A 27,740-nucleotide genomic window follows, 5' to 3' on the forward strand; every position below is an offset into this window, starting at 1 on the left:
TACAGCATGGGTCCCAGGAAAGTGAAAATTTACATGCACTCAAAACCTGTACATGAATGCTCACACCGGCTTTATTCTGAACAGCCCAAATGTGGAAACACCCCAGATGTCCCTTGACAGGTGAATGGGTCAACGAAGTGCGGTGCATCCGTATCATGGGGTACTATTCTGTGATAACAGAAGTCACCTATTGATACATGCGACAACCTAGATGGGTCTCCAGGGAACTGTGCTTCCAGACAAGAAGTCAGTCCCAAAAGGGTACAGGCTGTATAAACCCACTCGTATCCCATTCTTTAAATGAGAGTCATATACAGAGAACAAATGAGACACTGCCAAGGGCGTGGGGGCAGAAGGGAAATGGGGAAGCTTCCAAAGGCAAAATGAGGGATCATTCTGGGGATGGAGGTGTTCTGTATCTTGACTGTATCAAGGTCAATATCCTAGTTATAAAAAGCTTTCTACAATGTTACCACTGGGGGTAACTGGGTTAGGATATAAGAGGATCTTTCTACACTATTTTTTGTTACAACTGCATGTGAATCTGTAATTATCTCAAAAGTAAAAGGTTTAAAACACCAAAGAAACACGTCACAATCTGCCTTGTGGAATCAGATAGAGGCCTCGGCAGAATTCACGGTGGAATCAGAGAGCCAATCTGCTACCTCACTGGGTAGCTATTCCTACAAACCAGCAGAAACTTACTTCCTATGACTCCATTCAGAAAGCCTAACACTGCTGGGCACTGCGGGATTTCTGAAACATTTCATATGGGTAAGCATGAAATGTTTAATTATTTCCCACTGTTCAGGAAAGGACAAGGGGGCCTGGTCTCCTGGTGAGAAGGGAGATGTTGACAACGCCTGTTAGAAGACTGCATGGCCCTTGGGGGGGGCGCATCAGGAGTGACCACCCGGTCCTGTGCCCTCTACTTCAGCCGAGGCCCCAGCACTGCCTGGCCGGGCAGGAGGGCTAGCTAGGTGGCCACACCTTGACCCGGGTCAGACTTGGACAGCCACACCGGAGATTCCCAAAGCACCATTCCTGAAACACTAGCTTTGGAGGGGTTCCATCAAATGGCTGTGGAATGTCTGCACACATCCGCCCCGTGGGTCCTTGCTGACCCCCCAAAGCAGGCCAGCCACAGGAAGGTACTGACGAGGACTCCGATAAAGATACCTTTCGTTCTGCTTGATTCTGCAGTTTGTAAATTTACGTGGCGCCACTCATCCCACACAACACAGGCTCGCTGAAGGTGGGAAACACCAAGCTCCATCCCCTCATTAGTAAAGGCTCTGACACATCCCGCAGCCAAGAAAACCGCTTATCTGTAACTCGGGTTTTCTCAAGTTTCTTAGACAAGTAGTCAGGACGGGCTGGACGCACGCACGGACCGGCTGTGATTCTCCAGCTTCACTCTGGAGAAAGTCTTTCCCCAAACCATCTGGTGGCCCCTCACGGGTGAGCAGATGCCCGCAAGCCAGGGTAAGGGCAATTTCTTACCTAAAAAGCAGCCAGGTAAAGATTCAAACCTACACCAGGGCCTACAGGGCCCACACTCCTCCCTCGAAGCCACATGGCCTGCCACGCAGTAGTTTCCACTACATCCTTCTCTCCCGTAATCCTCGGCCCAGCCTGCCAACACATCGGGGAAAAGCTAGTCCTATCTCTGGGCTGGAAAGAGCCATGCCTGCTGGAGGTCCCAACAGACCATTTCTGCTATCACTTGTCCCGAGGTGGTCCCGTCATCTCGATGATAAAGGTCTGGAACCACCCAGTATCTGCCCCGTGTTCCACGATTGCTTACTTTTCTACTGACCGATTTAGTGCTTTGATTTTTCGAACATGCCTACTATGTGCAGCTGCCGTAAAAAATAAAAATAAAAAAAGGCATATTTGACGGCAACACCGTCGTCCTCCTTACCCCACCCCTCATGCCCCAAACATGCACGGTGGAGTCGAGGAGGAAAACACACATGTGACAGGTGCGTTGACAGATGGGGACTCGAGGGTGTGGGGGAGCAGGCTGGGAGGAGAACAGCCATATCGGACCACGGAGACACCACAAACGAGACACAGAATCCAAGACACGGCTTTCCCCACATGCAGTTTCGAGCAAAGATCAGGGCAGGAAGTGGCGACAGGGAGAAAGAAACGGAATCGGGACAAACGCGCCAAGAGCTGAGACCTGATCTCGCAGGTAACGGGGAAGCCAAGCCACAAAGGGATCCTTCGCTCTTTTCCTCAACAAATACAGACTGCAGGGCAACCACAAAGCAGGCAGTTCCCTGGGTGGTAAGCGTGGAAAGTGGACTGAGGCTGGGGCTCCCTGGGTGTCTCATGGGGAGGGAACAGCTGAGCCCGAGCACCTTTGGGACCGAGGCCAGGAGGAGCCCCTGGAGAGACGGGGCAGACCGCAAAAACTGGCTACGGTGCTACCCCCTGCGTCATTTAACCAGACTTCTCAACACCGTGCCCAGCGGGCCCACCGGACAGATCTCAGCACCATCCGAGCCCCTACGAGGACCCCAGGGTCCCACAGCCAGGTCCCACAGGCTGACAGGAGAGGACGCAGCCATGTGCATTCTGGACACTGCTCAAACGTGGCTGATACAGCACCAGCTCCTTTCCTTACTGATGAGGGAACAGCAGCTCAAGAAAGGCGCAGTGACTTGTGGAAGACCTTGCAGCAGGGTCTCTGGGCAGAGTCAGGGCTGGAAGCCAAGAGGCTGGACACTGGTTCCTCTCTGAAGGGTACCGGTGCTGACAAGGGGGAGGCCATGTGCACCAGGAGAAAGGATGCTTCCTCCCCGCCCCTCAGAGTCAAGCACCTCTCACTGCAGGATGGCTTGCATTCTGGGGTCCAGAGGTAGGATGTGCTCTGATGGGTGATGTCCAGATGAGAGAGGCAGGTGGGGTCCTCGCCAGCCTGCGTTCTCTTCCCGGAGATGACCCAGGAAGCCACCAGGGCAGGGAGAGGATGCACCTTGGTCTCACTCAGGAAACCGACCTGATTACGTCCACACTGCACTGTACTCTGCTTTCTGAATCCATCTGCTGGGATGATTTACTGAGTCTCTCAGAAGCTGGAGCTCTTCTTCAGGGATCGGGGCACAGCGAAGACAGGCACTGGACTCTTACGTGGAACCGCACAATGGCTGGAGAACTGTTAACACACACTGGAGAATGAGGGAGGGGGCAGGGCCAGCCTGGTCTGTGAGGAGCCCTCAGGGGCTAAAGGGGGGGGATCACGCTACTGCCTGCGAGGGCAGGAGGAGCGGGGGCTCCTGGGACGGCCGGTCCTCACTCTGACTCCCAGAACCCAATAAAAATTATGAGGCAGAAAAACCTCACTATGTGTGCCGATAACCACTGTTTTTCTCCTTATAAAAAAGAACACGCCAGATTTGGAACAAACACCATATTCTAAGAAGTCTCAGGCAATCTTTTCCCATCATTTCCAAAATTCTAGTTACTCTTTCCAACCTACGGAAGGGCCTGATTCCAAACCCAGCCCTCACAAAGCCCCAACACATACATCACGTGATCATCAAAAATCAATGTTAGCGCTAGACTCCTGCTGTATCCCAACAAGTATTTAAAAAAAAAAAAAAAAAAAAAAAAAAGAACAGTCTTACTTTTGGAATTATGAAGAACAAGGTTTTTGAAAAGAATGAATTAAGTTTTGCCTGTCATTTTACCACGAAGAGGGTTTTCCCCCCATCCTCAGGAAGGTTCTTCTCTGACTTACAGGTGGAATCCACCTGAGAGATGGTATAGTAAACCAGCTCTCAGGGCGAAGAAATGACCTGGATTAGGCAGCGACCCACAGTCAAGCTCCGTGATCACAAAATGAGGTAGGCATGTCCAACGGACCCCAAGGCCCGCCCCTGCGCACCCCAAAGGCAAGGCAGTTTCCTAGTAAGTGGATCACTTCACAGTGTCTTCCAAATAAATCAGTAGTAACAACCTCAGACGGGGCCCCCAGGATCCTGAGGGCTAATCTGAAGGTCAGCCTTACCACTTACTTCCCCTCCGCCTGGAACAGAAAAAGAAAAAGGAGAGGACGGGAAGGTGGGGGAACCTGGCTACTCTCAAGGACAGGTATGAGAGGGAAGCAGAAGGGGAAGACAATACCTTTCACTTGCGATGACCCAGCTTGGGCTCATCAAAACTTGGGCAGCGCGTCGAAACGACCTCTAGAAAGCTTTAAGAAACTATCAGTGCCTGTGCCCAGGGTCCCTTCCTCCGCAGCCCCCCAGTCTAACGTTTTGATTTACACCATCTGGGACGGAGCCTGGGCATCTAGGGTTTTTGTCTGTTTTTGGTTTTCAAGCTCCCCTGGTCATTCTACTGTTCAGCCAAGGATGACAGCCACTGCTTAGGTGTTTGCTTAGTGTTTCACGGGCTTGCTGCACCCAGCCCAGGTAAAGAAACAGCCAACAAGAGGAAAAAAACCAATGCTACCGATTCACCACTGAGCTCTTGTAATAGGAATTCACCTATGAGAAAGCTAAGGACCCCCCCCCCCCACCACCACACAAATATGGGGATGATCTATAAACTTCAACTAGGTCGCAAGAGAGGGAGCCATAATGGGTATCTGCAAGTGAGGTCCCTTTCTTAGGGATGCAAACAGCCTCTGCGCCAGTCTGGCACCAACCCCCTCGGAACACAGCAGCAAGATCGGGCCAGCTCCACCTACACCGGAGGGAGCTCAGTAGAGAGGGTCCGTCTAAAAAAGTATCTAGCAGGGGGCGCCTCGGCGGCTCAGTCGGTTAAGCGTCCAACTTCAGCCCAAGTCATGATCTCTCAGTGCGCGAGTTTGAGCCCCGCTTCGGGCTCTGTGCTGACAGCTCGGAGCCTGGAGCCTGCTTCCGATTCTGTGTCCATACCCCCTCTCTCTGTCCCTCTCGGAAATAAATAAACGTTAAAAATTTAAAATAGCATCCAGCACTTGGTACACGTTCATTATACACCACACACTGTATCCAGCACGTGGTATTCAGTGAATCCTCACAGCCTGCTGTATCGGAAACTACCTCTGTCTGGGGAAGTAAACTGAGGCCCAGAGAACACAGCAAAGGCGAGGATGAAGACAGGCTTAAGCGGAGATCCTTTTGAGCCAGAGGCTTCTTTAACCACCGTGCAGAGCAGCCCCTCCCCATAATGCCCTATGATGCAGTCATTGATGGAAGCTGATGACACCCACTGCACCTACCTTTTGCTTCAGTTACTTGGGGGAGGGAGCCTTGGACTCTACAAGCTTATCTGACAGCAGCCCAGCCATGTCCTTCCCCAACAATAAAATGTCTCTTAGCCCCCAAAGAGACTCTCCACCCACACAGCTGGGCAGAGACCAGTGGCCTCGAGGGAGGACATCTCATGCATGCCATAGAGCTGCCTGCTACCAGCCCTCACACACGCTGTTCGAGCTCCGGGTTGAAGGAGTTGAGGAGAAAGCACCAGGAGTTGAGGAGAAAGCACCACAGATTGGCACCTTTATCTCAGCTGTTTGGGCTTGAAAGGCATCCAGGAAGTGAGGAAACGGTGCGGGAATTTGCCTGGAAGCTGTGTGTTCCAGGCAGGTGGCCGCCGTCCGACAGGGGAGGGGCTGCTGAGAGTCGGATCACCTGACAGCAATGTGGCAGAGGCCTGCACTCGGCTTTAAGAGATGCCTCTGCCCTGGGTCGAGCATCTCATCTGCACTGCTGAGCAGCCTGGCTGCAGTCCCCAGGCCTCTCCCTCCTGACACAATTTGATAGGTCGACACGTGACATTACAACACCCTACCGGGCTCCCAGACCACATACTTCCATGTATACAGGGAGTGCAAAACCCACAGGTGGACAGAAGAGAACTCAAGACCCACCTGTGCCAATTACTGTGTGACCTCAAGGCAACTTTCTTGCCCCCTCTGTGCCTCAGGTGCCTCGTGGGTAAAATGTGCTTAGAACAGACCCTATGCCGTCTCCAGGGACTGCAGAGGCAATATAATGGGAGGAGGCCTGTGAAGTCACCTGGAGCAGGGCCCTCCGTCAGGGAACCACACGGACTGAGTTTCATCTCGGAAGGTGGAACCCTAAGAGATGGCTGACGTTTTTTGATCACTTCCGAATGGCAAAGAAACGGCGATTTTGTAGGACTCCATGTAATCAGTAAAAACTCTTCTACCTTGAAGAACCCCTGCCTTTGGATAAGCAGGGTGAATCTAATATTCCCTCCATAACGCCCAACAATGACAGACCTTATGAAAGGAAGGCCCAGCGTAAACGCAAACACATTTCTTCCACTTGGGCTATAAAAGCTGAAAATGGCTCCCAGGTGTGAGCAGACACAATAGGCCCTGCCTTCTCTGCAAGGTCACCACGCGGGTCAAAGTCAAGCCAGTCATTTTCGGATTAACTGCACACGCTCATGAGGCTTCCCCAGCGGTAAGTGGATTACAGAAGCCACCTGCAGGAAGTGGGCGAGAGGGAGGAGGAGGAGGAGGAGGAAATGGTCCCAGTTGGAAACAGACTGTTGATACGGCCCGCTCCTTTCACACGGGAGAGAGGGGGGACTCTCGTGCAACCCCGGAAAGCGGCTCGCCTCCAGGCTGGGGCTCACGGAGCCCTGGAGGGCGTTCAGCACCCACCGAGGCGAGGACAGGCACTTCCCTGCAAGAGCCTGCACACCTCCCCAGCTTCCCTGTGCTCCCTGGATCTCACGCCCTACCGAGAGCTTACTGGTCATGAGAGAAAATGAGAAAGGAGAGCGGAGCCAAACACACAATAAAAGCCAGCTCTGAACAACAGAACCTACGCTACTGAGTTCCCAAAAAAGAAGTGACCTCCATGGCCACACTCCTATTTCACCGGCCTCCCCTTCCTCGGCTCCCCAGACCCACAGCTGGTGTTCGCTTCACTTTCTCAGCAAATGACTTGCAGATGACCGCTCATCTGGCTGACTCACTACCCCCACTCACAAAGAAATCAAAAAAAAAAAAAAAAAAGGGAAGAAAAGACAGAAGGAAAATGACAAGTCATGACTGTGTGTAATTTGGCAGGCGTGCGGGGAGGGGGGGGAGCCGGAGCTCCTTTCCCAGAGAAAGGCTCCCTTGGACTGGGGGCAAGAGGCAGCCTGCACAACAGAACCCCTGGGAAGTTTCCGGGACAGAGGGCTGCTCTCCCTTGTAAAGTGCGTGTTTAATTTTCTATCCGGAGGCTCACTGGTGGTTTCCAGCCGCTGCAGGGTCTGCGGTTCTAAGAACCGAGGGTCCTGCTCTGCCTTCCAACAGAAGCGCGCTGGCCCTTCACACCAGCCTGCCTGCTGACAAAGGCAAACACGGGAACGGGGCGGACTGGCCTTAAAATGGAACTAGCCATGTCCCGTTCGTCCTCCCCCAAGCACCCCACACGTTGGGCGTCGGTCCAGCTTGCCAGGTGCTCCATCTGACGCCTGTAACTTACACTCTCTTGTGGGGGGAGAGAAAGGAGATCCACATAAGGAGGAGCCTCAGCTAAAATGTCTGGGAAACTTCCCCCTCTTACACCAACCGTGTCTGTGTCAGCGGGGAAAAGCCCTCCTTACGGGCCTCCCCAGCCCTCGCTTGCATTATGGCTGTGCCCCCAGCTTTCTCTGCAGCTGGCCTGCGGGTTCCTCGAGGGCAGAAGCCCCAGCCTGGGAGACATGTGTGGTCACACTGGGCTTCACCTCACGGGAGCCCCTGCCGCACTGCACGTGAGCCTCTGGTCTCTCTCCATCCTGAACCCCCTAAGCCTCCTCCCCAGTCATGTCTTTTGCTCGGTGATGAGCAGGATGACGGCCTGGCCATAGCAGAAGGCAGGGAAACCAGGAGGTGAGTAACCGGGGAGGGGGGTGGGGTGTGGGGCAGCTGTGGGTCCTGGGTTTTGATCCCCCCCTAGGTCAGCGGACGACTGCCCACCTCTCGGACCCTCCCTCTCACTTCCACCTGGAACCATTCCTGACTTAGGCGGGGGCCAAGATTCATCTGGAGGCAGTGCCTGAAGCGGCAGGAAGGTCAGTGCTAAGAGCACCTGCCGGCACCGGCTCTTCCTGCCCAGGGCGGCGGGGTGCTACGCTGAGCCGAGCCGTTCGTACCTGCGCACAGGAACAGGTCTCCCACCAGGCTGCTCACTCAGCACTGCGTGCCTCTGTGGTAACTGGGGAAGGTTGGCTGGGAGACCACAGCCATCACCAATACATAGCGAATTAAGTGACAGACTTCTAACAGCCAGAGCCGTTCAGAGCTGCTCAGTCATTGTCCACCGCCCCCAGCACCGTGGTCAGAAGTAAATGCCTAACCAGGATTGTGAGTCCCACTGTTCCAAACAAATGCCTTTGCCACACCTGCAACATGAGGAAGTTGTCTAAGTAGCCTACTGTCCTCCAAAAGTTCAGCTTTGTAACGACTCCACAGGTGAGTCTTGGAGGGCCGCTCCCCCCCCCCCCCCCCCCCCCCGCGCCATCCTTGTGTGAGCCCAGGCCTTCTAGGTGATTCTGACAGGTGGCTCAGTTTGAGAATCACACAGGTGATGGGGAAGCCACCATCTCCCAGGGGAATGGCTGCGACGTTTCATCCAGAGCAAAGATTCAGTTCACGCCAACAATCTCGGAGCAAACAAGGCAGAAAGTGAGCATGTCTCTGAAGACACAGGGGAGGAAGCACAGCCCCCTTTTTATACATAATGTGTTTTCTGACTAGGGCTATAGCTTCCCTTTAGTATCTGGGAAATGAACAGGCTGTAGACTGCTCAAGGAACAAGGACAGTCACTTAAACTCAACTTGGGACTTTTTTTTTTTTTTTTTTTGAGAGACAGAATGAGAGAGAGTGAGCACGCACATGTGATAGAACATGAACGGGGCGGGGCAGAGAGAGCGGGAGAGAGAATCCCCCGCAGGCTCGGCACTATCAACACAGAGCCCAACAGGGGGCTCAATCTCACGAACCGTGAGATCATGACCAGAGCCCAAATCAAGCGTCGAATGCTCAACCGACTGAGCCACCCAGATGCCCCGTCGACTTGGGACTTTTACACACAACTTTGCTCAGTTCTTGCCGAAAGTGTCTCAGTCACTGTCAACTCCACACTCCTGATGAGAATGCATGAAAAGACGCCAATGACCCAGACAGGGTATCCTTTTACACCAAAACCGACTGGCCTTCCTTCACCAGCCTGGCTGAAGGGTATTCTCAGGTGGAGGGCGCATCTCTGAAGCAGAATGGGGAAAGAGCGACCCAATTCTACAGTTTCTAAGAAACCTGATTAAGTCCGCTCCTAACCTCATGATTTGTGGACACTTCAGCAAATTCCTCTACAGGAAGGGTGATGATCCCTCCCCTTCAGGAGAACAGCTACCCCCCACCTCACCTCACGCACACACACCTGCAGTCCCCCGTCCCCATGGGTCCAGCTACGATCAGTACACAAAGAGTTTCACAGTCCTAGATTACCACTCAACATTTCTAGATCAACTATTATTTCTGACTTCTGGTGATAAACATGGTACGTAAAAAAGAAAACCTTTTAACGTCAATTCTGTTATGTCTGCAGATGATGATGACCTTCCTCAAGATGAGGCAATATGGAAAAGTTTAAAAAAATTTTTTTAATGTTTCTTTTTGAGAGAGAGAGAGACAGTGTGAGTGGGGCAGGGGCAGAGAGTGAGAGGGAGACACAGAATCTGAAACAGGCTCCAGGCTCTGAGCTGTCAGCACAGAGCCCAACGAGGGGCCTGAACTCATGAACCATGAGATCATGACCTGAGCCAAAGTCGGATGCTCAACCGACGGAACCACCCAGGTGCCCAAGGGTTTCCACTTTTTTTTTTAATAAATTTTTTTTAATGTTTATTTATTTTTGAGAGAGAGAGACAGAGCATGAGCAGGGGAGGGGAGGAGAGAGAGGGAGACACAGAATTCGAAGCAGGCTCCAGGCTCCGAGCTGTCAGCACAGAGTCCGACGCGGGGCTTGAACCCACGAACCGTGGTGAGATCATGACCTGAGCTGAAGTCAGACACTTAATCAACTGAGCCACCCACACACCCCAAGAGAAAGTTTTAAAGGCAGCTAATTGAAGAGAAAGACAAGAGGCCTCATCCCAACTCACTAGATGGAGGCTCGCTCTCTCTCTCTCTCTCTCTCTCTCTCACACACACACACACACACACACATTGCTAGGAACCCCAGCCAGCTATGTATTATGCAGCGTAATGTCACTTGTACTGTACCCCTGATCACTAACAACCTGGCTCAAATCTCCAAGAGGAGCCTCACTTCTGAAGCTGAGTTCTGATTCCCTTTCTCCATGGCTTCTGAGCCCTCTGAGAGAGTAATTCCTCCCCTCCGCCCTGAGCGACCGTGGCCTCCGAATCCTCATCACCGCCTCCCCAGGGAGGCCTGCTCTTTAATTACACTTTAATGTGAATTGATCTTTGCTTTAATGAGCCTGTAAAGAAGATTGATCTGGGGCCTCTTTTTTCCTAGAGGTTTACCAGGCAGGCACGTGGAGAGTTAAGTACTACTATTGATTTGACTTCCCCAGAAGAATCAGCAGAGAAGAGCCAGCCCTCCATCCTTCACAGCCTCGGGCTCACTCAGCTCCACCCAGGGCTCCTACCACTTAACTGGCTCTGAGTGGGGTCACAGATAGGACACCAGGTTTCTTCTGTGCCAGGTTCTATTCTCCGTGAGTTACAATAAAGAAATGTTAAATACACCATCCCTGTTATTTAATCAATTCTTCTTTAGCTAAGAAGAGGTCGCAACAAAACGCGTAACTGTGGAGATTTACACCCACCTCCGGTATTTTTATTTATTCACATTCAAAGTCTTCCAGATACACCTGCTAACATGAGAGAAAAATACTTTTCTCAAAAACAAGTTAGTTTTTAGATTAGTGACTGCCATCTAAGGAGATGAGGGAAATCACTGCCTAAAGGGCATGAGGTTTGTTTTCAAGGTAATGAGAATGTTCTGGAATTAGAAATTGGTTGGGGTGCCGGTTAAGTGTCTGACTTCGGCTCAGGTCATGAATTCGCAGTTCCTAGGTTCAAGCCCCATGTAGGGCTCTGCTGAGAGCTCAGAGCCTGGAGCCTGCTTCAGATTCTGTGTCTCCCTCTCTCTCTGCTCCTCCCCTGCTCTCTCTCTCTCTCTCTCTCTCTCTCAAAATAAGCATTAAAAATTAAAAAAAAAAAAAAAAGAAACTGGTGATAGCTAACACTGAGAATGTACTAAAAAGCTGCTCTAAAGTGCTTAAAGCAGCGGGTTTTACATTATGATAATTTTATCTCAATAAAAAAATTGTTTTCACAAAAATTTTTTTCAAGACTAGAAGTAAAAGGTGTTTCGATGTGTTTTCAAATACAACAGAAACCTAAGGGATTTTAAAAGTACTATTACAGGGCCGCCTGGGTGGCTCAATCGGTTGAGCCTGTGACTTTGGCTCAGGTCATGATCTCACGGTTCGTGAGTTCGAGCCCCGTGTCATTGAGCTCTGTGCAGACAGCTCAGAGCCTGAAGCCTGCTTTGGATTCTGCGTCTCCCTCTCTTTCTGCCCCTTGCCCGTTTACACACTCTCTCTTGATAATAAATATACATTAAAAAAAAAAAAAAAGTTCTATTACAGAGTCCCAAGCAATCGTGTGCAACTAATCTCCACCTAGCTCTCCGGTCTGACCTAGGCCAAAGGTGGAGGAAAATGAATGAAAACACATGGTTAAGGGACAAGGTCTAAAATATACATCAACTGGGGGACACTTAGCTGGCTCAGTCGGCAGAGGATGCGACTCTCAGTCTCAAGGTTGTGAGTTCGAGCCCCATGTGAGCTCGAGCCCCATGTTGGGGAGAGAGACTAGTTAAAAAAGCAAACAAAAAACAACTACACACACACACACACACACACACACACACACACACACACACTCCAACTGGAAAAGAAGTCACCTGGACAAAGCCCAGGGCTGAATGGGAAACATGTTACAGCTGACACGCATGAGACAAAGAGCTGCCCTGCTTTAAAGCTAATGTCGATTTCACAGCAAGCTTTTTACTCCCAGGACTGAAAAAAGTCCAACTGCTTCGACTGTAACCAATCTTCTCAATGATACAAGTGCAGTAACACCACAGGAAAAGCGGAAATTTTTCTTCACCAGAAATGTCACTTATGCATCAGACAAAATTACTGTTGCCGTGGGAATCGTAACATGAGTTTCCTGGACCTCAAATTAAAAAAAAAAAAAATCCAAAAAACAGACACATAAAAATCTACCAGCAGATTTTGCCCCCGTCTAACAAAACCCTGTTTCTTTTTCTGAAAACTGTTTTATCAAATTAGCTCCCTCACTCCCCAACCCAATCCTATTAACAGCTTTTCTTGAGTTTCATGCTTTTTTGTTATTAAGAACAAATGGCTTTGGCATTACCCTCAGAACGCAACACAAATAAATCTGCTCTCTGACAAATACTTTAATTGAATTAGATTCCTTGAATCAGAAAGTATTAACCAATTGAAATTATACTCAGCGACTTCAGTTCCCAAAACTCCGCAAAAGTTTGTTTCGAGGCTCCGATAGTAAAGCCAGATGAAAACAAACCTTTTCCCGTGACGCCCTCCCAACTGTGACCCCTGGGAAGGAGGCCCCGAAGTCGGGGGCCGCCAAGCACTGTCGTGTGAGCGAGGAGCCGGGTTGCGGGCGTGGACGCGAGACACTGGAAACCAAGCATGGAGATGATGAGCTCGTTTGCAGAGGCAAACAAAATCCGGAGGCAAAAGTAATCACAGGCATCGGAGCTGCAAACCCCAAACCCAGACTTCTGCGGAAAGCCAGAGGGCTGCACGAGTGGTTATAGGATGCCAGTCCTGGTCGTTTCTCTTGTGGCGTTACTGCCCCCGCTCCCAGTTTCCGGGTCACAGACGGACTACGGAAGCTGCAAGGGGTCCTTGTACCATCTGTCTCAGCCCCTTCATTCAACACACCAACAGAAGCGACCTGTCCCAGGTCACAACATCAGCCGGAGCTCGGCATATGCCTGGTCCGTCCTTTCTCTGATGCACCTACGTATGAGTGTGTCCCAAGAAAGCTGTGCTGGCTTCTCTACCTCGGGTGGCCTCGGCCATCTGGTCCCTTCGTACAGTTTTATTATTTTTCAGATCCTGTGCCTGCCCGCAAAGGGAAGGCGAGATGGAAATAAGAATCTGGGGACCGGGGATATTAAATGAGAAACTTACTGACCTCCGTGACCTGCGCCATTTTCACACACTATGTCAGGGGCTTCCCAGACAGGACAGCATTGAATCCTTGTGAGGTCCCTCTCTGATGGCATCTGGGCCCCAATGTTGGGGCACAGAAGGTACCTACTACGCTTGCTGAACGTATGACACTTTTTAATTCAGTGTTTCTAAAGAGCCACAGACACACCAGCAAAACAGGCTCTTCAAGGCCTGACAGACTGGAATTATCATGTGAACAGAGGTGCTAAGGGCTTCACGGGCCAGGTGCTCGCTGCTTACTTTCTCCCCTGTCCTTTGCTTGGTCCCCTTGACAAACAGCAAGGCATGAAGGACGGAAGCAAAACTATCTACACAGATGGCATGCTGTGAACCTAGCTTTGCAGGCACTAAACCCAGGGAACACAGGCCCCCCCCCAGAGAAAAGGAAGATAAAGACCCTTCAGTTTCTGTAGTTCCAGAGAAATCATTGACCAAGTCAGATGGAGACCAGCTTCAGGCCAAAGAAGCGGCTGCCAATACTAACCGGCATTTTCCAAACTCCATTGAAACCAGGAGGGAGTCTTTATTTTTTTCCCCTGCTTTACAAAGTTTAACGCTGTCTAATTGGAATAGCAGGAACGAGGCCAACCGGCCCCACTGGCTCCAGGCACTTGGGCCAAGGAACAGAAATGTATTTTTAGTCAGCAGAGCAAAGCGTGATTCAAAGTGCACCAGGCCCTCGGGGCACGCTGGGGGCCCTGCCCGTCTCTGGCACAGGGAGGCACAGAGTCACCTGCCACACGCCGGCACCCAGCGCACGGGGGCAGATGAAGGAAAAGAGCACGGGCTCGGGCATCGGTGTCCAGTCTCAGTCCCACCTCTCGACTGTGCAACTTACAGGAACTCAGGGAGCCTCGGTCTCCTGTCGGTGACAGGAAGATGTTCTGTGTCCCTGGTTTCCTCACCAAGCGAAGAGCAAGGGGCCTGAAGGCAGTGTGTCTCACACTTGGATGAGTGTGCAAAGGGCCAGGATTGCAGCAGGGCAGGGCTAGGATGGGGCGTGAGATTCTGCATTTCTAACGAGCTCAGTGCCGATAGCACATTGCTGGCCCAGGAACCACACTTTAAGTAGCAAGAAGTTAAAAGCACCGTCTAGTGCTTTGCTCTACGAATATACAAGCGAGCATCACACCCTTAATTCGCCTCAGGTATGGGTAACTTAGGGAATTTAGCCCACAGGTGAACACTTTCCAGATGCTGGACACACAGGCGAATGGGTCCAAAGACAGAGTTAGACCCTTGCCCGTCCGTCTTGGGCCAGAAGGCCACAATCTTCTTTCTATCACGTCACAGAAATGAGGACTGACTCACACATCCTGTGGCCCTACAGGTAAGATCATGCCAACACCCAAGGGGCTATGTGACAAGTAGCCACAAGCCAGAAGCAGCAGCCCCCATCTGTCTAACACCTGCTATGTTTGTGCGTGACGCCTGAGTCGTGTATACTACACTGCGCTTCTCCCCAACCTCTGGCTCACTTTCCTCATGTGTACAATGGGTTAAGGAAATTTTCTGCAAACGAAGAACATGAGGTCTGGAGGGAGAGAGCGGGTCGGCAGGACATGGAGCTGGGGCCACAATTCTAACCCCTTGCTCTCCCAACCCTGCAAGGCCTTGAATAGGGGTAAGCCCAAGACCACATCTCGTGAGGACAGAGCACCTCCTGATCACAGGGCCTGCTGCGAGCAGAAACCTGACACCTGTGAGCTCCAACAGCCATCATAAGGATGATGTCTTCCCAAGTCCCTCTGCTCCGCCTGTCAAACCTTGGTGTCGAGAAAAGGTACTTGCAGATGAGTGAACAAGTTGTATATAATACCAGCAAAATCAAAACCAAAGGAAAACAGGGCTGGAACAGAAGAAGGAAATTCAGTGTGAAGACAGCAGTGCTCTGCTGAGGAAGCTGCCCACAGAATCTGGCGGAAAAATTGCTGGACTCACAATGGGTTCATCTGGAAAGACCCCTGGTCAGGCGTCAAGCAAGCAAGCACCTGTAGCGGAGGGCCAGAGTGGGCGTACCTCCCGGGCAAAGGCTCCTAGCGGCTCACACGGTAACACGCCCCCACAGCATCCCTCCTTTCTCTTCCATTCCAGTCCCTTTACAGCCTTTCTCTGTTCCAGTGTGTCGTCTAACGCTTGACCACGTCGACTACTTCCGTACTTCCAGGCTGATTTCAGACGCCTGGGGGGATTCTCTTTTTGAAAGCGGTACAAGTGAACTGGGTCACGTTCCCGGATTTTGTGCCACAAACAGAAGCTCACTGTCTTGCAATTCACATGGCTTCCTTTAATCATAGTTCGTTCACTCTAAGTTACAGTTTAACCACCAGGACCAAGAAATTTCCTAATTCTAGGTACCTCTGGCCATGGGTAAGACCAATTTCCCACCCCCGTCCCCACATTTGGTGAGGCAAATCCTCCAGGTTTCTGCAAACCCCACAAGAGCATGCAAGGCATTTGTCACGAGCATTAGGGCTATGTGAAGAAAGGCTGTTCTCCACCAGTGAGCACGGGGACCCAAGTGTTCCTGCCACCAAACGTCAGCAAGAGAACACCACGGCCTCACGAGCCCAGGGCTCCCCGTGTGGCACCACTTACAGAAAGAGAGAGACGACGTGGGATGAAGCAGCACCCAGGGACGGTATGGCTGTCAGCTCGTTGTTATTGAGGTACCTGTGAAAACAATAAGAAATTCATCATTTAAATTAGCCGGAAATTTCCTACATGCAAAGTAAATAAAAAAACAGTGCTGGGGCGCCTGGGTGGCGCAGTCGGTTAAGCGTCCGACTTCAGCCAGGTCACGATCTCGCGGTCCGTGAGTTCGAGCCCCGCGTCGGGCTCTGGGCTGATGACTCAGAGCCTGGAGCCTGTTTCCGATTCTGTGTCTCCCTCTCTCTCTGCCCCTCCCCCATTCATGCTCTGTCTCTCTCTGTCCCAAAAATAAATAAAACGTTGAGGAAAAAAAAAAAAAAGAAATTAAAAAAAAAAAAAAAAAAAAACCAGTGCCAAGTTGGCTACTGTGAGACGATATTGCAATGTTCGATACAAGATAAAGAATTTTAAAAGGACTTTTGAAAGGTAGAGAAGTCCCGTGAGGTCACAAAACCTAACTACGTGTCACACCCACGGTTTAGCGATAAACACTCAGGGGAAGTTACCTGTCTTCCATATTCTCATCTAGCGCAGAAATCGGCACTAGCAAACAAGGATGCAGGACAAGAGCACAGAGACCGTCGACGAGAATGCTCCTTGTGGGCTCAGTCGGCAAAGGCCTTGGAGAGAAAGATCATCCCTCCCTGGTTGTTTTTACATGTCTGTGACATGGAGCTCTGCGAATTTCAGCTCTTCCCTCAGCCAAGGGCAGACACCTCGCACCCAGAGCTGCCTCCTCACCCATGTTTGGAGTTCCCAGGAGCCTGGGACACGCGGGCCAGTTATCCCAGTGCCTCGGCTGTGCAATAAATAACAAGGAAGCTGGACTCGTGCAGTCTCATCTACTTGTGATTCCAGCCTCCCTGAACTCTGATGAAGCCTCCAAGCACGTTTTCCAGGAATGCATACAGACACACACTGCTTCACGAAGACGTTTTGAAAATCCTCCACAGACCAGACGTGCTCTCCAAGGCCCTTTCCGGCTCCAAAAGGGTAAATCTGTGTTTCCAGAGTTCTTACCTCTTAATGAACGGCAAAGCCCGCAAACCCAAAACACAGTTCGCTGGGTCGGTCCCCCCCCCCCCCCCCCCACCAGAGGCTTTGCAATCCAGCCTCCTTACGTGGACATGTATTTCCAAATCTGGGAAGACCCAAAATCAGACTTGCAAAGTGAGCCCAAAAATCCTTAAGGAAGCCAGAGCACGGTGATCCAGCTTTCTGCCGGGTGACAGGCTGGAAAGAAACTGTATCTGAGATGCAGAATCAAACGGGTAAGGCTGAGTTATCTTCTATTTTGTTTAAGGGTGTGTCTTACATGGACCATCTTGTTACCATTTGAAGACAAGGCCACTGAAACGGCAGCTGCACTCATACAAGTATACAGCTAGCCTTTGCTTGAATAGAATAGTCTGGTTTTCTGCCATCTTCTATAGATATGAATGGGAAGGGGGAAAGAAAAAAAAAAAGGAAAAGGCCTTGAATCATCCCATTTGCTTTCTGCAGTGCCAGAGCCGGTCAGAGATGAGGCTTGGCAATTACTGGGCCGTGGGACACAGAATGTCTGTTTCAATAGCTTCATGACTGAAGCATCTGGCAGAGAGAAAGCAGATCCGTATCATGTGGCAAATCCCTTCTTCACTTAAAGGGCCCTTGTCTGTGTATTGAAGTAGACAATTAATTACTTTAACAGCCTCTTATCTGACTGCCCCCGGAATCAGATGGTTTCTGCTTCACCTCTTTGCTCCTCCAAGGATGCAGCGATCCATTTCCTAGCTTGATGCAGGGATGATGAACACTCTCCATTGCTTTTAATCTCTCCTGATACCTTTTCACGGTATCATCCACACACTTATTACTAGAGGAGACCCTCAGATCTTCACAGAGCAAGAAAAACTAAGGTCAGGGCCTGCTGCCAATAAGGTAGCATGCATAAGACCTCTTCAGTGCCTAGAGGTCTGTTCTACAACCCAGGTGATGGGGCATAATAATACTAATGTTGGTAGCAGCTAACCCACAGAGGGGCTCTTATGTGCCAGGCATGGCTCTAAGAGCTCTTCAGTGTATTAACTCATCTTTAGACCCTGAGGGGGTAAGTCCATGCACATTCCTGTTGCACCAAAGGGGAAATGGAAATGCTGAAATGTCGAATAATTTGACGGTCATCTGCATTAAGTGGAGGGGCCCAGGAAGTGTAGCCGTCAAGTTTAGGTCCTTAACCACTCACTACCCTTTACGTCTTTGCAATTACAATAGCAACTCCCCGTGTATGATGCAACTTCATCATTACAACTCTGAGTTAGGTACCAGGTTCCACGACTGATCCCTCCCCTACAGCTACATGCTGTAAGTCAGGTTCCGGTTGCCATCACGAGGCTAAGGCCACACAAATAGACAGGGGCGCAGAGAAGAGCTGAACCCAGGAATGACTACAAACCAGAGGAGAGCAACGAGTGGAAACGCCGACACGACACGAGGCTCCTAAGCCCTCAGGTGACATGTGGTTGTGCTTCACTCTGCTGGAACAAACAGCAGGGACCTCTCTGCAGGAGAACGTGTGCTCAACGAGATCCGTCTAGGCCAGCCCCACTGCACACGACAGACTGCTCCGCCCAATTTCACAGAAATAAATGAATGAGGAAAAGAGGCAGCATTGACTCAACTGCTGAAAGTGGAGTGCAGAGGGACAGTGGACCAGTGCTACAGATAAAGGGGGCCCTGTAGATCTAGAGTGGCAGCCCCGAGTGAACAGATTTAGGCAGAGATCATGGGCTGTCTCTCAACAGGGTCGTGCCATTTACACGTGCCCAAGGAGAGGAATGGCATGGCACGTGTGCCCCTCCATCAGTCCTAAGAACTGCGAGCTGGATGGAAGCCCATCGGCGTCACCGGTGCTGGCTTTCTCTCTGTGCGCTCATGCCCTGTAGGCATGACGACAGTATCCTCAGAAGGCAGCGAAGACTGCACTCACTCTGAGACACGACCGACTTGCCAGACGGAAATAGAGACTGGTCAAAAATAGCATGGCCAGAGCTCAGATGGAAAGTTTAGCACAGTCTCCACGAATAAGCAAACTGGAGGAATTTAGGACAGGGCTTGATGAAGTCTTCTGGGTATGTAGGGTTGTGTAGTTCGCTACCCTGCACACTCCCCCCACATTTGCTCCCAGCCAAGGCCCTAAAAATCCTCAAAAGTCTGGCTTCTTGAACTGCCTTTTCCTGATGATCCAGGGACCAAGAAGTCCCTCACTCAGGTGCTTTTGGACCACGAATCGTGGCCCAAGCCTGGAGTTGGAACAGGTGTAAAGAAGGTAAATGGGGCTACAAGGACTGCCTGACCCTGGGCAGAACCTGGAGGTGGGCCTTTGCCACCTCAGCCATCATAAGGTCCGAAGAGGCCTTCTGGGCTCTTACTGAAACTTCCAGTTACTGGGCTTGCTGAAAGATGCAAAACGTTAAAGAGGGCATTCGTTACAGAGTACTTTAATTATTATTATTAACTCATTCAAATGAGGCTTCAACAAACAATGAAAAACAAAGCCAAGAGATGACTGTGGATTACAGTGCTTTTTGGCCTTTGTGTATTGCTGTATTACTTATTGAATCGCTAATATACACACACAGAGAAAGTTTCAAACTGTTTCAAAAAAAAAAAAACAAACAAAACACCAGGGATATCCCGTAAAAAATGAAGCTTCCTTGCAATTCAGTCCCCTGGTCTGCCTCCAAGAGGAAGCGCCCGCCGCTAGCTCCTAAAGACCGTGCACGTGTTTTTCTTTTACATAGATACGCGTGAACTATACGGACTGGTCTGCACTACCCTTTTCCTGAGTCATGTATCTTGCAGACCTCCATCATTCTTTGCCACCTGCTGAGAACTCCTCTGTCGGCATCAACGAACTATCATTTATTTAGCCAATCCACTATTGGCTGTTTCCAAACACAAAGAGAGCTGCAATTAATAACAAAGTTGGGCAGGAGGCTGAAATTTCAGTTAGCCTTGCTTCTTCAAAGGGAAGAAGTCCTCCCTAGCAGGTAGGAGTACAGGCTTTGGAGGCAGACCACTTCATCAATAACTATTATCAGGGCTTTTAGCTACTTGAGAATTAGGTCCACTAAATTATGACTCCACCAAGACTTTATGATGTAGAGTTTCTATCTCAGATGGCCAGATATTTTTTTTTCGGTTTTTTTTTTTTTTTTTGTATAGTGCTTGAGGATATAATCACTGTACGTTAACAATTATAAGCAATAAGGGTGAACTCTGTGCACCGGGCTCTCTGCTGAATGCTTTACAAGCACTATCTCACCGAGTAACATGTCAATCCTTTAAGGAAGGTACTAAATGATCACCCTACCTTAAAAGATGAAACTGAGGCACAGTTACAGAGCAGCCAAGTGTGGATAATTAGGAGGGAATTTTACAGCTAAGATTTTCTTTTTTAATACTTATGCATTTATCTAGAGAGAGAGGGAGCATGTGTGTGCACTCCAGTGGGAAGGGAAAGAGAAAGAGAAAGAGAGAGAGAGAGAGAGAGCGAGAGCGAGGGAGAGAGAATCCCAGGCAAGTTCTACACTGTCCCCGCAGAGCCCGACGCGGGACTCGAACTCATGAACCCCTAGCCAAAATCAAGAGAGTTGGACCCTTAACCGACTGAGTCACCCAGGCGCCCCTACAGCTCAGATTTTCAAATCGGACAGCCCTGGGTTTATTCAACCTCAGTCCTACCCTTTAGCAACTGAATGGCCTCCAGCATGCTCCTTAACCTAACTGTGCCTTAGTTTCCTCTTTGAAAAAATGTCAACAGCACAAGTATCAACTTCATAGGGTTGTGGCAGGACCTGGCTGAAATAATTAAACCTAGCGGCTTCGGACAGAGCCAGAAATAGAGTGAATGCTTAACAGGTGGTGGTAATTCACAGCCAAGTAGCAGCGCCTCAAAAAGCTAGCCCTCGTTATTTCCCTCCTCCCTCCCACACGCTGAGGGGTGACACATCAGAGGGTGAGCCCTAAGTACCCAAAGGCAGGGCACGCTCAGGCTCCCTGGCCGCCCTGAGGAACACTTCAGGTCGACGGCCCTGGAAAGCACACAGCAGCGCCCACGGGGAGCACTGGCGGGCCAGGCGGCGGTCACGTGACCCGCATGCAGTTCTTAAAGAGGACGGTATAAATAGCCCCTCTTATTAATAGAGAAGCCTGGCCGCCCAGGCCCCCTGGCTGGAGGCCCTCCGGGTGGGTTTTCCTCAGAGCTGTGGGCAGTGAAGGCTGTGTGGCTTGGCAGCAGCTGCTCGAGTGTCCCTGCGGCCTCTAGGGGCCTCCAACAGGCTTGCTTTCTCGCTCCAAGCGGCCAGCGATGGACTGTGGTTCCGGGCCTCCAAAATAAAACCACTGCTAAACCACCGCCTGCTTGCTTGGCCAGCCTGTGGTTCCCCTCTCGCTGAGGTTTCCAGACTCAGAGGGCTGTGCAGGGGTTAGGAGAGCTGACAGCTCCCGGGAAAGCCTCAAACCCAGTTAGTTTAGAAGCAATTGTAGTCCAACTAGAGCTTTTTGCTTTACTTCCAAGTCGTCTCCCACCTCCCCACCCCTCCCCTCCTCACAGCCCCTTGACTGTCTGCTTCCAGGATGGATTAGAACTCCCTCCGGCAAACGCCTGGATCCTTATCAGCGACAAGTTCCACTGCTCTGGGCTCCAGGGAACCCGCCTACTAGTCCATCCCAGTGTGACACCAGGGACAGCAGGTGGTCACGGTGGTAGAAGGCTCAACCAACTGGCCCTTCAGGGTCTGGTTCTTAATAATGCACCAAGCTTGGGGGTTGTGTGGCTCCCAAAGTAGCAGAAGGGAAACAACACAGTACCTCCCCATGTGCGAGGCCTTGGACCTCACTTCCAATCGATAACGTGCTCACATACATCCATGCTGCAGAAAGGGAAAAGCAGCAATGAGCTGCTAGGTAACTTGTCGAGGGACACAGACCGGTGAGGGGCAAAGCCAGAACTCAAACCCAGGTCTGTCTGCTACTAAAATGTGTGTCTTTCCCACTAGGTCACATGGTATCCGAGAGATGCGGTCTGTCTTTGCGACTACACGCAGGAGGTAGTGTTGCCACACAAAGCACGGGACAGGCGTCTACCTGGGGGAGCGCAGGCCCTGCTTACCACTTGCTGTGCAATTCCAGCCAAGCCCCCACACTTCGGTTCCTTCAACTCAAGTCCTGCAAAGGTGGCAGTGACAGCAAGGAGCAGAGCAGCGCTTAAGCCGATGGCTAGCAAAGGTCTACCCTCACGAGCGCATTCGCGGGACGGAGGAGGACAGTCACACAGATGACAAACAGCACAGGACGCGGGTAGGAGCCTCACGCTGCTCACAAATGGCGACAGCCGTTCTGAGGAGGGAGAAAAGTGCAGCCGGAGGGAGAAGAGGCTGGACAAGGAGGACAGTGCACGGGGGACAAGGGGTCCGGAGGAGTAAGAGGAAACAGTCTGGACCTAGGAAGAGAAGACTGGCAAAGAAAGAGTGATACCAGGAGATAAACACTGGATTTTCGGTCTTTCAAAACTTCAGGTGAAGGCTGCAGGTTAGCGAGGCGTGCGGGAAGCTAGGGCAGCACGCTCCAGCGTTCCACTTAAGCACAGGTCTGGGGCTCAAACGGACTGGAGTTCAACTCTCAGCTTCACCACCCTTCCAACACTGTGCAGGTTTATTTAGCCTCTCTGAGCTTCTGTTTCCTCCTCTATTAAGAGGAGGAAGTCACTGTGAAGAAAGTAATTTGTGTCACAGAGGTGGTACAGGGACTGCGTGAGGTAGCACTCACCCAGGGGTTCGTCTCAGGCGCTGCTACAATGGCTGGACTGTTGCCAGGCAAGAAAATTATTTTAAGACTCATAACCGGCACCCCCAGTGAAGGAAAACAGGTGGAAGTCCGATGCTCTCAGTTCCCGATCTGGGTGGGGTGTAAGTTCCAAAAAGCACCAAGCAGAAGGGAATGAAAAGCCAGAGGTCAAGGGATCCAAAGCAAAAGCGGAAAGCCCACGTGGGGAAGGAAGAAATGTAACAAGAGAGCTGGAGAGAGAACAACATGGAAAATGTTCGCCGGAGCATCCGGCACAAGTCCAGTTGATGGCGGTCAGTGATGGTTCCAACTATAACCCAATACAGCCCTCCAGGACCCAAGCCCTGGTCACGGCCCCTCCTGTCATGCATGCCAGGCACAGTCTCTGGTCCTGTTCCTTCCTGGAGCCCTGAATTTATATTTCCTCTAGCCTGCATCATTCACATCAGTTCAGTTGTGACCCTCCTGACCACCCGCGCTCCATTACCACACCTCCGTAATTTTAAAAGAAAAGAGCCTCCTATGACCCTGTCCTATTCCCCCCTTAACACTTACCACCGGTACATCTTACTATTTCCTTGTCCAGCATATGTCTTCCCCCACCTCAACGTAAGCTCTGTGAGAGGAGACATCTGTCAGTAGGGCTGGGACTGGGTCAAGTGGGGCAGGACACACAGCGGGGCACGCCCAAAACCTCAGTGGCCAGGATCAAAGATATTTTAACGCAGTGTTCTTAAAACATCAAAATGAATGCAAAAAAAAATCCACGACAAACAAAATATCAAGGTTTTCACATCAAGACAGGGTCATATCATCGACAGTGCTGTGTCAATTCATGCTAGAGACTGGAGCCAAAGGAAAGATCTGGAATGCTGATCCCGACTTTACTTAAACCGTGTGTTTTATTCACCAAAGATTTTGTCTTGCCTTTGTGTTGAAATTTTTATTTATTTGCTTATTTTCTTTGAATGTTTCTTTTTGAGAGCGCTTGTGTGTCAGTGGGGGAGGGGCAGAGAGAGGGAGAGAGAGAATCCCAAGCAAGCTCTGTGTTGTCGGCACGGAGCCCAACTCCAGGCCCAAACTCTCGCACTGTGAGATCATGACCTGAGCTGGAATCAAGAGTGGGACGCTTAACTGACCACGTATTGGTATTTTAAATACCGTATTAAAACATTCTTCATCTCGGATGCGGAGTTTGTGGCATCCCCTTAACCGTGAGCACCTGACATCAACACCTCACTGGCCTCACCCTAGACAGAGCCCCCATCTGTCTGCCCTACTCGTTCCTGCATCCCCAGTGCCCAGAGAAGTGCCTGGCACACAGGAAGTACTCAAGTCAATGTTAAATGAAAGCTTAAATGATGCCAAGAGAAATACCCCAATTTCAATTTTGTCCAATTCTAAAAGAAAATCTCTACGCTTTGAGACTTAACACACAGAGTCGAATATCCTAACCACGAATGGTAAAGACAGCCTAGGTCCAGAAAAGGCACCGGCTCCTTGATGGACTCGGTTAATCACACTGGGCGACTGTGATGGGCTCAAGTGTGTCTCCTTAAAATCCCTATTTTGAAGTCCTAGCCCTCAACACCTCAGAATGTGACTCTATTGGGAGACGGAGCCTTTAAAGAACTTGCTAAGGTAAAATGAGGTCATATGGATGGGCCCTGACCCAATACGATTGTGTGTCCTTTTAAGAAGAGGACATTTGGACACACAAAAGAGGCACCAGGGACACACCCATCTGAAGGAAATGCCACAAGGAGAGGCGGCGAGGAGGGGGCCATCACAAGCCCAGGAAAGAGCCTCGCAGGAAACCAACCTGCCAGGATCTTGGTCTTGGTCCTCCAGCCTCCACAACTGGGAGAAAATAAGTTTCTGTTGCTTATATAACAGTAGTCTGTTGTATTTAATTACGGTAAATTAGTGCAGTGACCTACCTCAGACTTCTTTGCTCCCTCCAACGGCTGTTGACCTTATAGGAAAATTAAGGTCCTGGACAGAGTATTCCCAAGGGCTCCTTCCAACTATGAAGTTCTTTTACTTTGGAAGTTTAAACATTTTCTTTAAAGAGACATAGAAGTCATAAACACGATTTGGACAATGTGGACACGGGGGTAGGGGGTAGCTGCACCAGCTAATGAAATTAAATTTCCTCTAGACAAATCACCCAGCAATGGAATCAAAGAATAATAAACAAGGGCTTTTATCACTCACACATAATGACCAAAGCGTGTAAAGCACTTATCTAGTAAGATCTACTGAAAATACCTGACAATAAAAGCACCGGGTGAATAATTTACGGACTATCCATGCGTAGTAGTTTTACATAAAAAGTAAAATGAGACAGTTTTAATATTTTAACGTACATGATGAAGTAGTCACAAAGGTAAGCGTAAGTCTTTACACATTGTGCTAGTTTCTAAATTTTCTGCAGTAGTTATGCATGACTTATGTAGAAGTTTCTCAAAAGTCCCCGTGGAACTGAAATTCCTGATAACACTGACATCTACTTTACAAGCAGAATTCTTTAGTCGAGAAGAAGGAAAGAGTGATGGCTGATTTAAAGGGCACTGCACGGAGGCCGGGGGCTGAGAGCTACAAAGGCAGTAGCAATGCCTGGCTCTGTTTGGAGATGGGAGGGGAAGAGGAAGCCTCCGTTGTCCACTCTTCTCTACCTGTTTCCTGGGATGCAGAAGGGGTGGGCTGGCCCGTATGCACCTGCTGAGCGGGCTGCTCTACCTCCCTGGCAAATGCAGGGAAGTACCAGTGAGGTGTGCCAACACAGCTGGGCCACAAGGTTTCCCACAAGGGAGGGGACCCTCCTAGACACCCACCATGCTCCGCGATTGCTCATGGACTGTAGCACACCCATCGCCGACTGCCTAGGAAGAGAGAGAGGCTGCAGCCAAGGAGCTCAGTAAGCCGTACAATCTGTCACCAACAGCCGGTACGCAAACGTTCTTTCCAACAAGGTTAGACCGCTGATCCCAGGAAGTGAGCAACGTGGCAACAGGAGAGGGTTTCCCAAGGAGCTCTGAGTCCCCCACCCCCAACCGCAGGTTTAGGAGAAAATACTCACACTTCCTGTAGATTCGGCAAGTCCTCAAAGCCCGCAGGATCAATCTCAGAAAGTCTGTTGTAACTCAGGTTTCTGGTCAAGGAAGAGCATTAAAAAAAAAAAAAGAAAGAAAGAAAGAAAGTTAAATCAGCATGCAGCATTACACCCCAAATTCAGCAATCTTTCTACTCCGCGCCCACAGGCCCTCTCCCTTAGAATTGCTCCTATCCCGTACATGACTGTAAGTCACCTTATCAGTAGTGACACTGACAGACCTTGCTTCTCCTCACTTGCAACCATCAAGTCACTGTGAAAATCTCAATCAATGAGGCTGGCTAAACCCAAATGAATTTCAATCCATATCATTTCACCATCTGGCAACTTTTTTGATTTTTTAATTTTTTTAATTTTTTATTTTTTAAAAAAAATTTTTTTTAACGTTTATTTATTTTTGAGACAGAGAGAGACAGAGCATGAACGGGGGAGGGGCAGAGAGAGAGAGAGACACAGAACTGGAAGCAGGCTCCAGGCTCCGAGCCATCAGCCCAGAGCCTGACACGGGGCTCGAACTCGCGGACTGTGAGATCGTGACCTGAGCCGAAGTCGGACGCTTAACCGACTGAGCCACCAAGGTGCCCCATGATTTTTTGATTTTTTTTAAATGACTTGGACATTTGCCCTTTAAAAATTTTTTTTGATCACCTTACCTCTTACTCTCTTTTTCTTAAGTTTATTTATTTATTTTGAGAGAGAACAAGTGGGGGGGGGGAGGTAGAGAGAGTAGAGGACAGAGGATCCAGAGTGGGCTCTGTGCTGAGAGCAGAAAGCCCAATGTGGGGCTCAAACTCACCAACTGTGAGATCATGACCTGAGCCGAAGCCAGATGCTTAACCAAGTGAGCCATCCCAGCACCCCTCCACTAGGCAACTGTTTTTTTTTAAGTTTATTTATTTGAGAGAGAGAAACAGAGAGACAGAAAGGGGGGGGGGGGAGTAGGGAGGGGAGAGAGAGAGAGAGAGAGAGAGAATGAATCCCACATAGGCTCCACACCATCAGCACAAAGCCCAACTCACAAACTGCAAGATCATCACCTGAGCCAAAACCAAGAGTCTGACGCTTAACCAACTGATCCACCTAGGCGCCCCTCTGTTTGGCAACTTTTAAAGAAATTCTAAAGTAAGCCAGACCTCTACCTACATTAGAGTGTGCCGATCCTAAAGTCCAAGGCTGGATCAGATCCAAGGCTATTCTAAATGGCATTTTATAAATTAATATTTTACTCAAGCATCAAATATCAAGCAATAGTAAAGAAAAAAAAAAGAGGGGTCAGGAACTGACCCTTTACTGTCTACAATCAGTGGCTCTCAACCAGGGATGACGTTTGGCAATATCTGGAGACATTTTTAGTTGTCACAACTGCAGGAAAAAGGGGGGCGGGAGGCTTGCTACACACATCCAGTGCGTGGAAACCAAGGACGCTGCTCAACATCCTACGATGGACAGGGCAGCCCCTGACAACAATTATCCAGCTCTAAGTGTTCATGGTAATTATTCACGGGTTGAGAAACCCCTGGTCTAAGTAAGAGCTTGCAACTAAAAATTGTTATGATGCATACTCCAAGTTGAAGGACCTGTTTTGAAAGTGGACACCTTTCAAGTCCCTAATCACAAGACTATCCATGAACACACGACATGCCTATCATCAATGAGTAAATACTGCGAGGGACAGTCACACAGGAGATTCATGGCCAGTTTGAACAAAAGGCAGTGAAAACCTCGCACGCGAGCAGCTTTCTGGAGAAGACGGCATCTGCCACGATCATTCAGGAAATGCATCTCTCCGCTCTCATCCCCCAGCTCTACCCTGAGAGGTGCACACGGAGCAAGCTGACCTGTGTTGGCTCAGCAGAGCTCTCGGGTCAG

General features: G+C 50.1%; 1 protein-coding gene across 1 annotated transcript in view; it reads right to left on the minus strand.

Moving 5' to 3' along the window:
* The window catches only part of LRIG1 (leucine rich repeats and immunoglobulin like domains 1), a 116,031-nt gene that overhangs the window by 51,136 nt on the left and 37,155 nt on the right, over nucleotides 1-27,740 (minus strand). The window contains exons 2-3 of the mRNA XM_045493458.1: nucleotides 25,839-25,910; nucleotides 15,875-15,949 (exon numbers count right to left, since the gene is read on the minus strand). Of these exons, the coding sequence (XP_045349414.1) occupies nucleotides 15,875-15,949; nucleotides 25,839-25,910 (147 nt within the window). The remainder of the gene's footprint in view (nucleotides 1-15,874; nucleotides 15,950-25,838; nucleotides 25,911-27,740) is intronic.

The sequence above is a fragment of the Leopardus geoffroyi genome, chromosome A2 (assembly GCF_018350155.1).
Source record: "Leopardus geoffroyi isolate Oge1 chromosome A2, O.geoffroyi_Oge1_pat1.0, whole genome shotgun sequence".
Lineage (NCBI taxonomy): Eukaryota > Metazoa > Chordata > Mammalia > Carnivora > Felidae > Leopardus > Leopardus geoffroyi.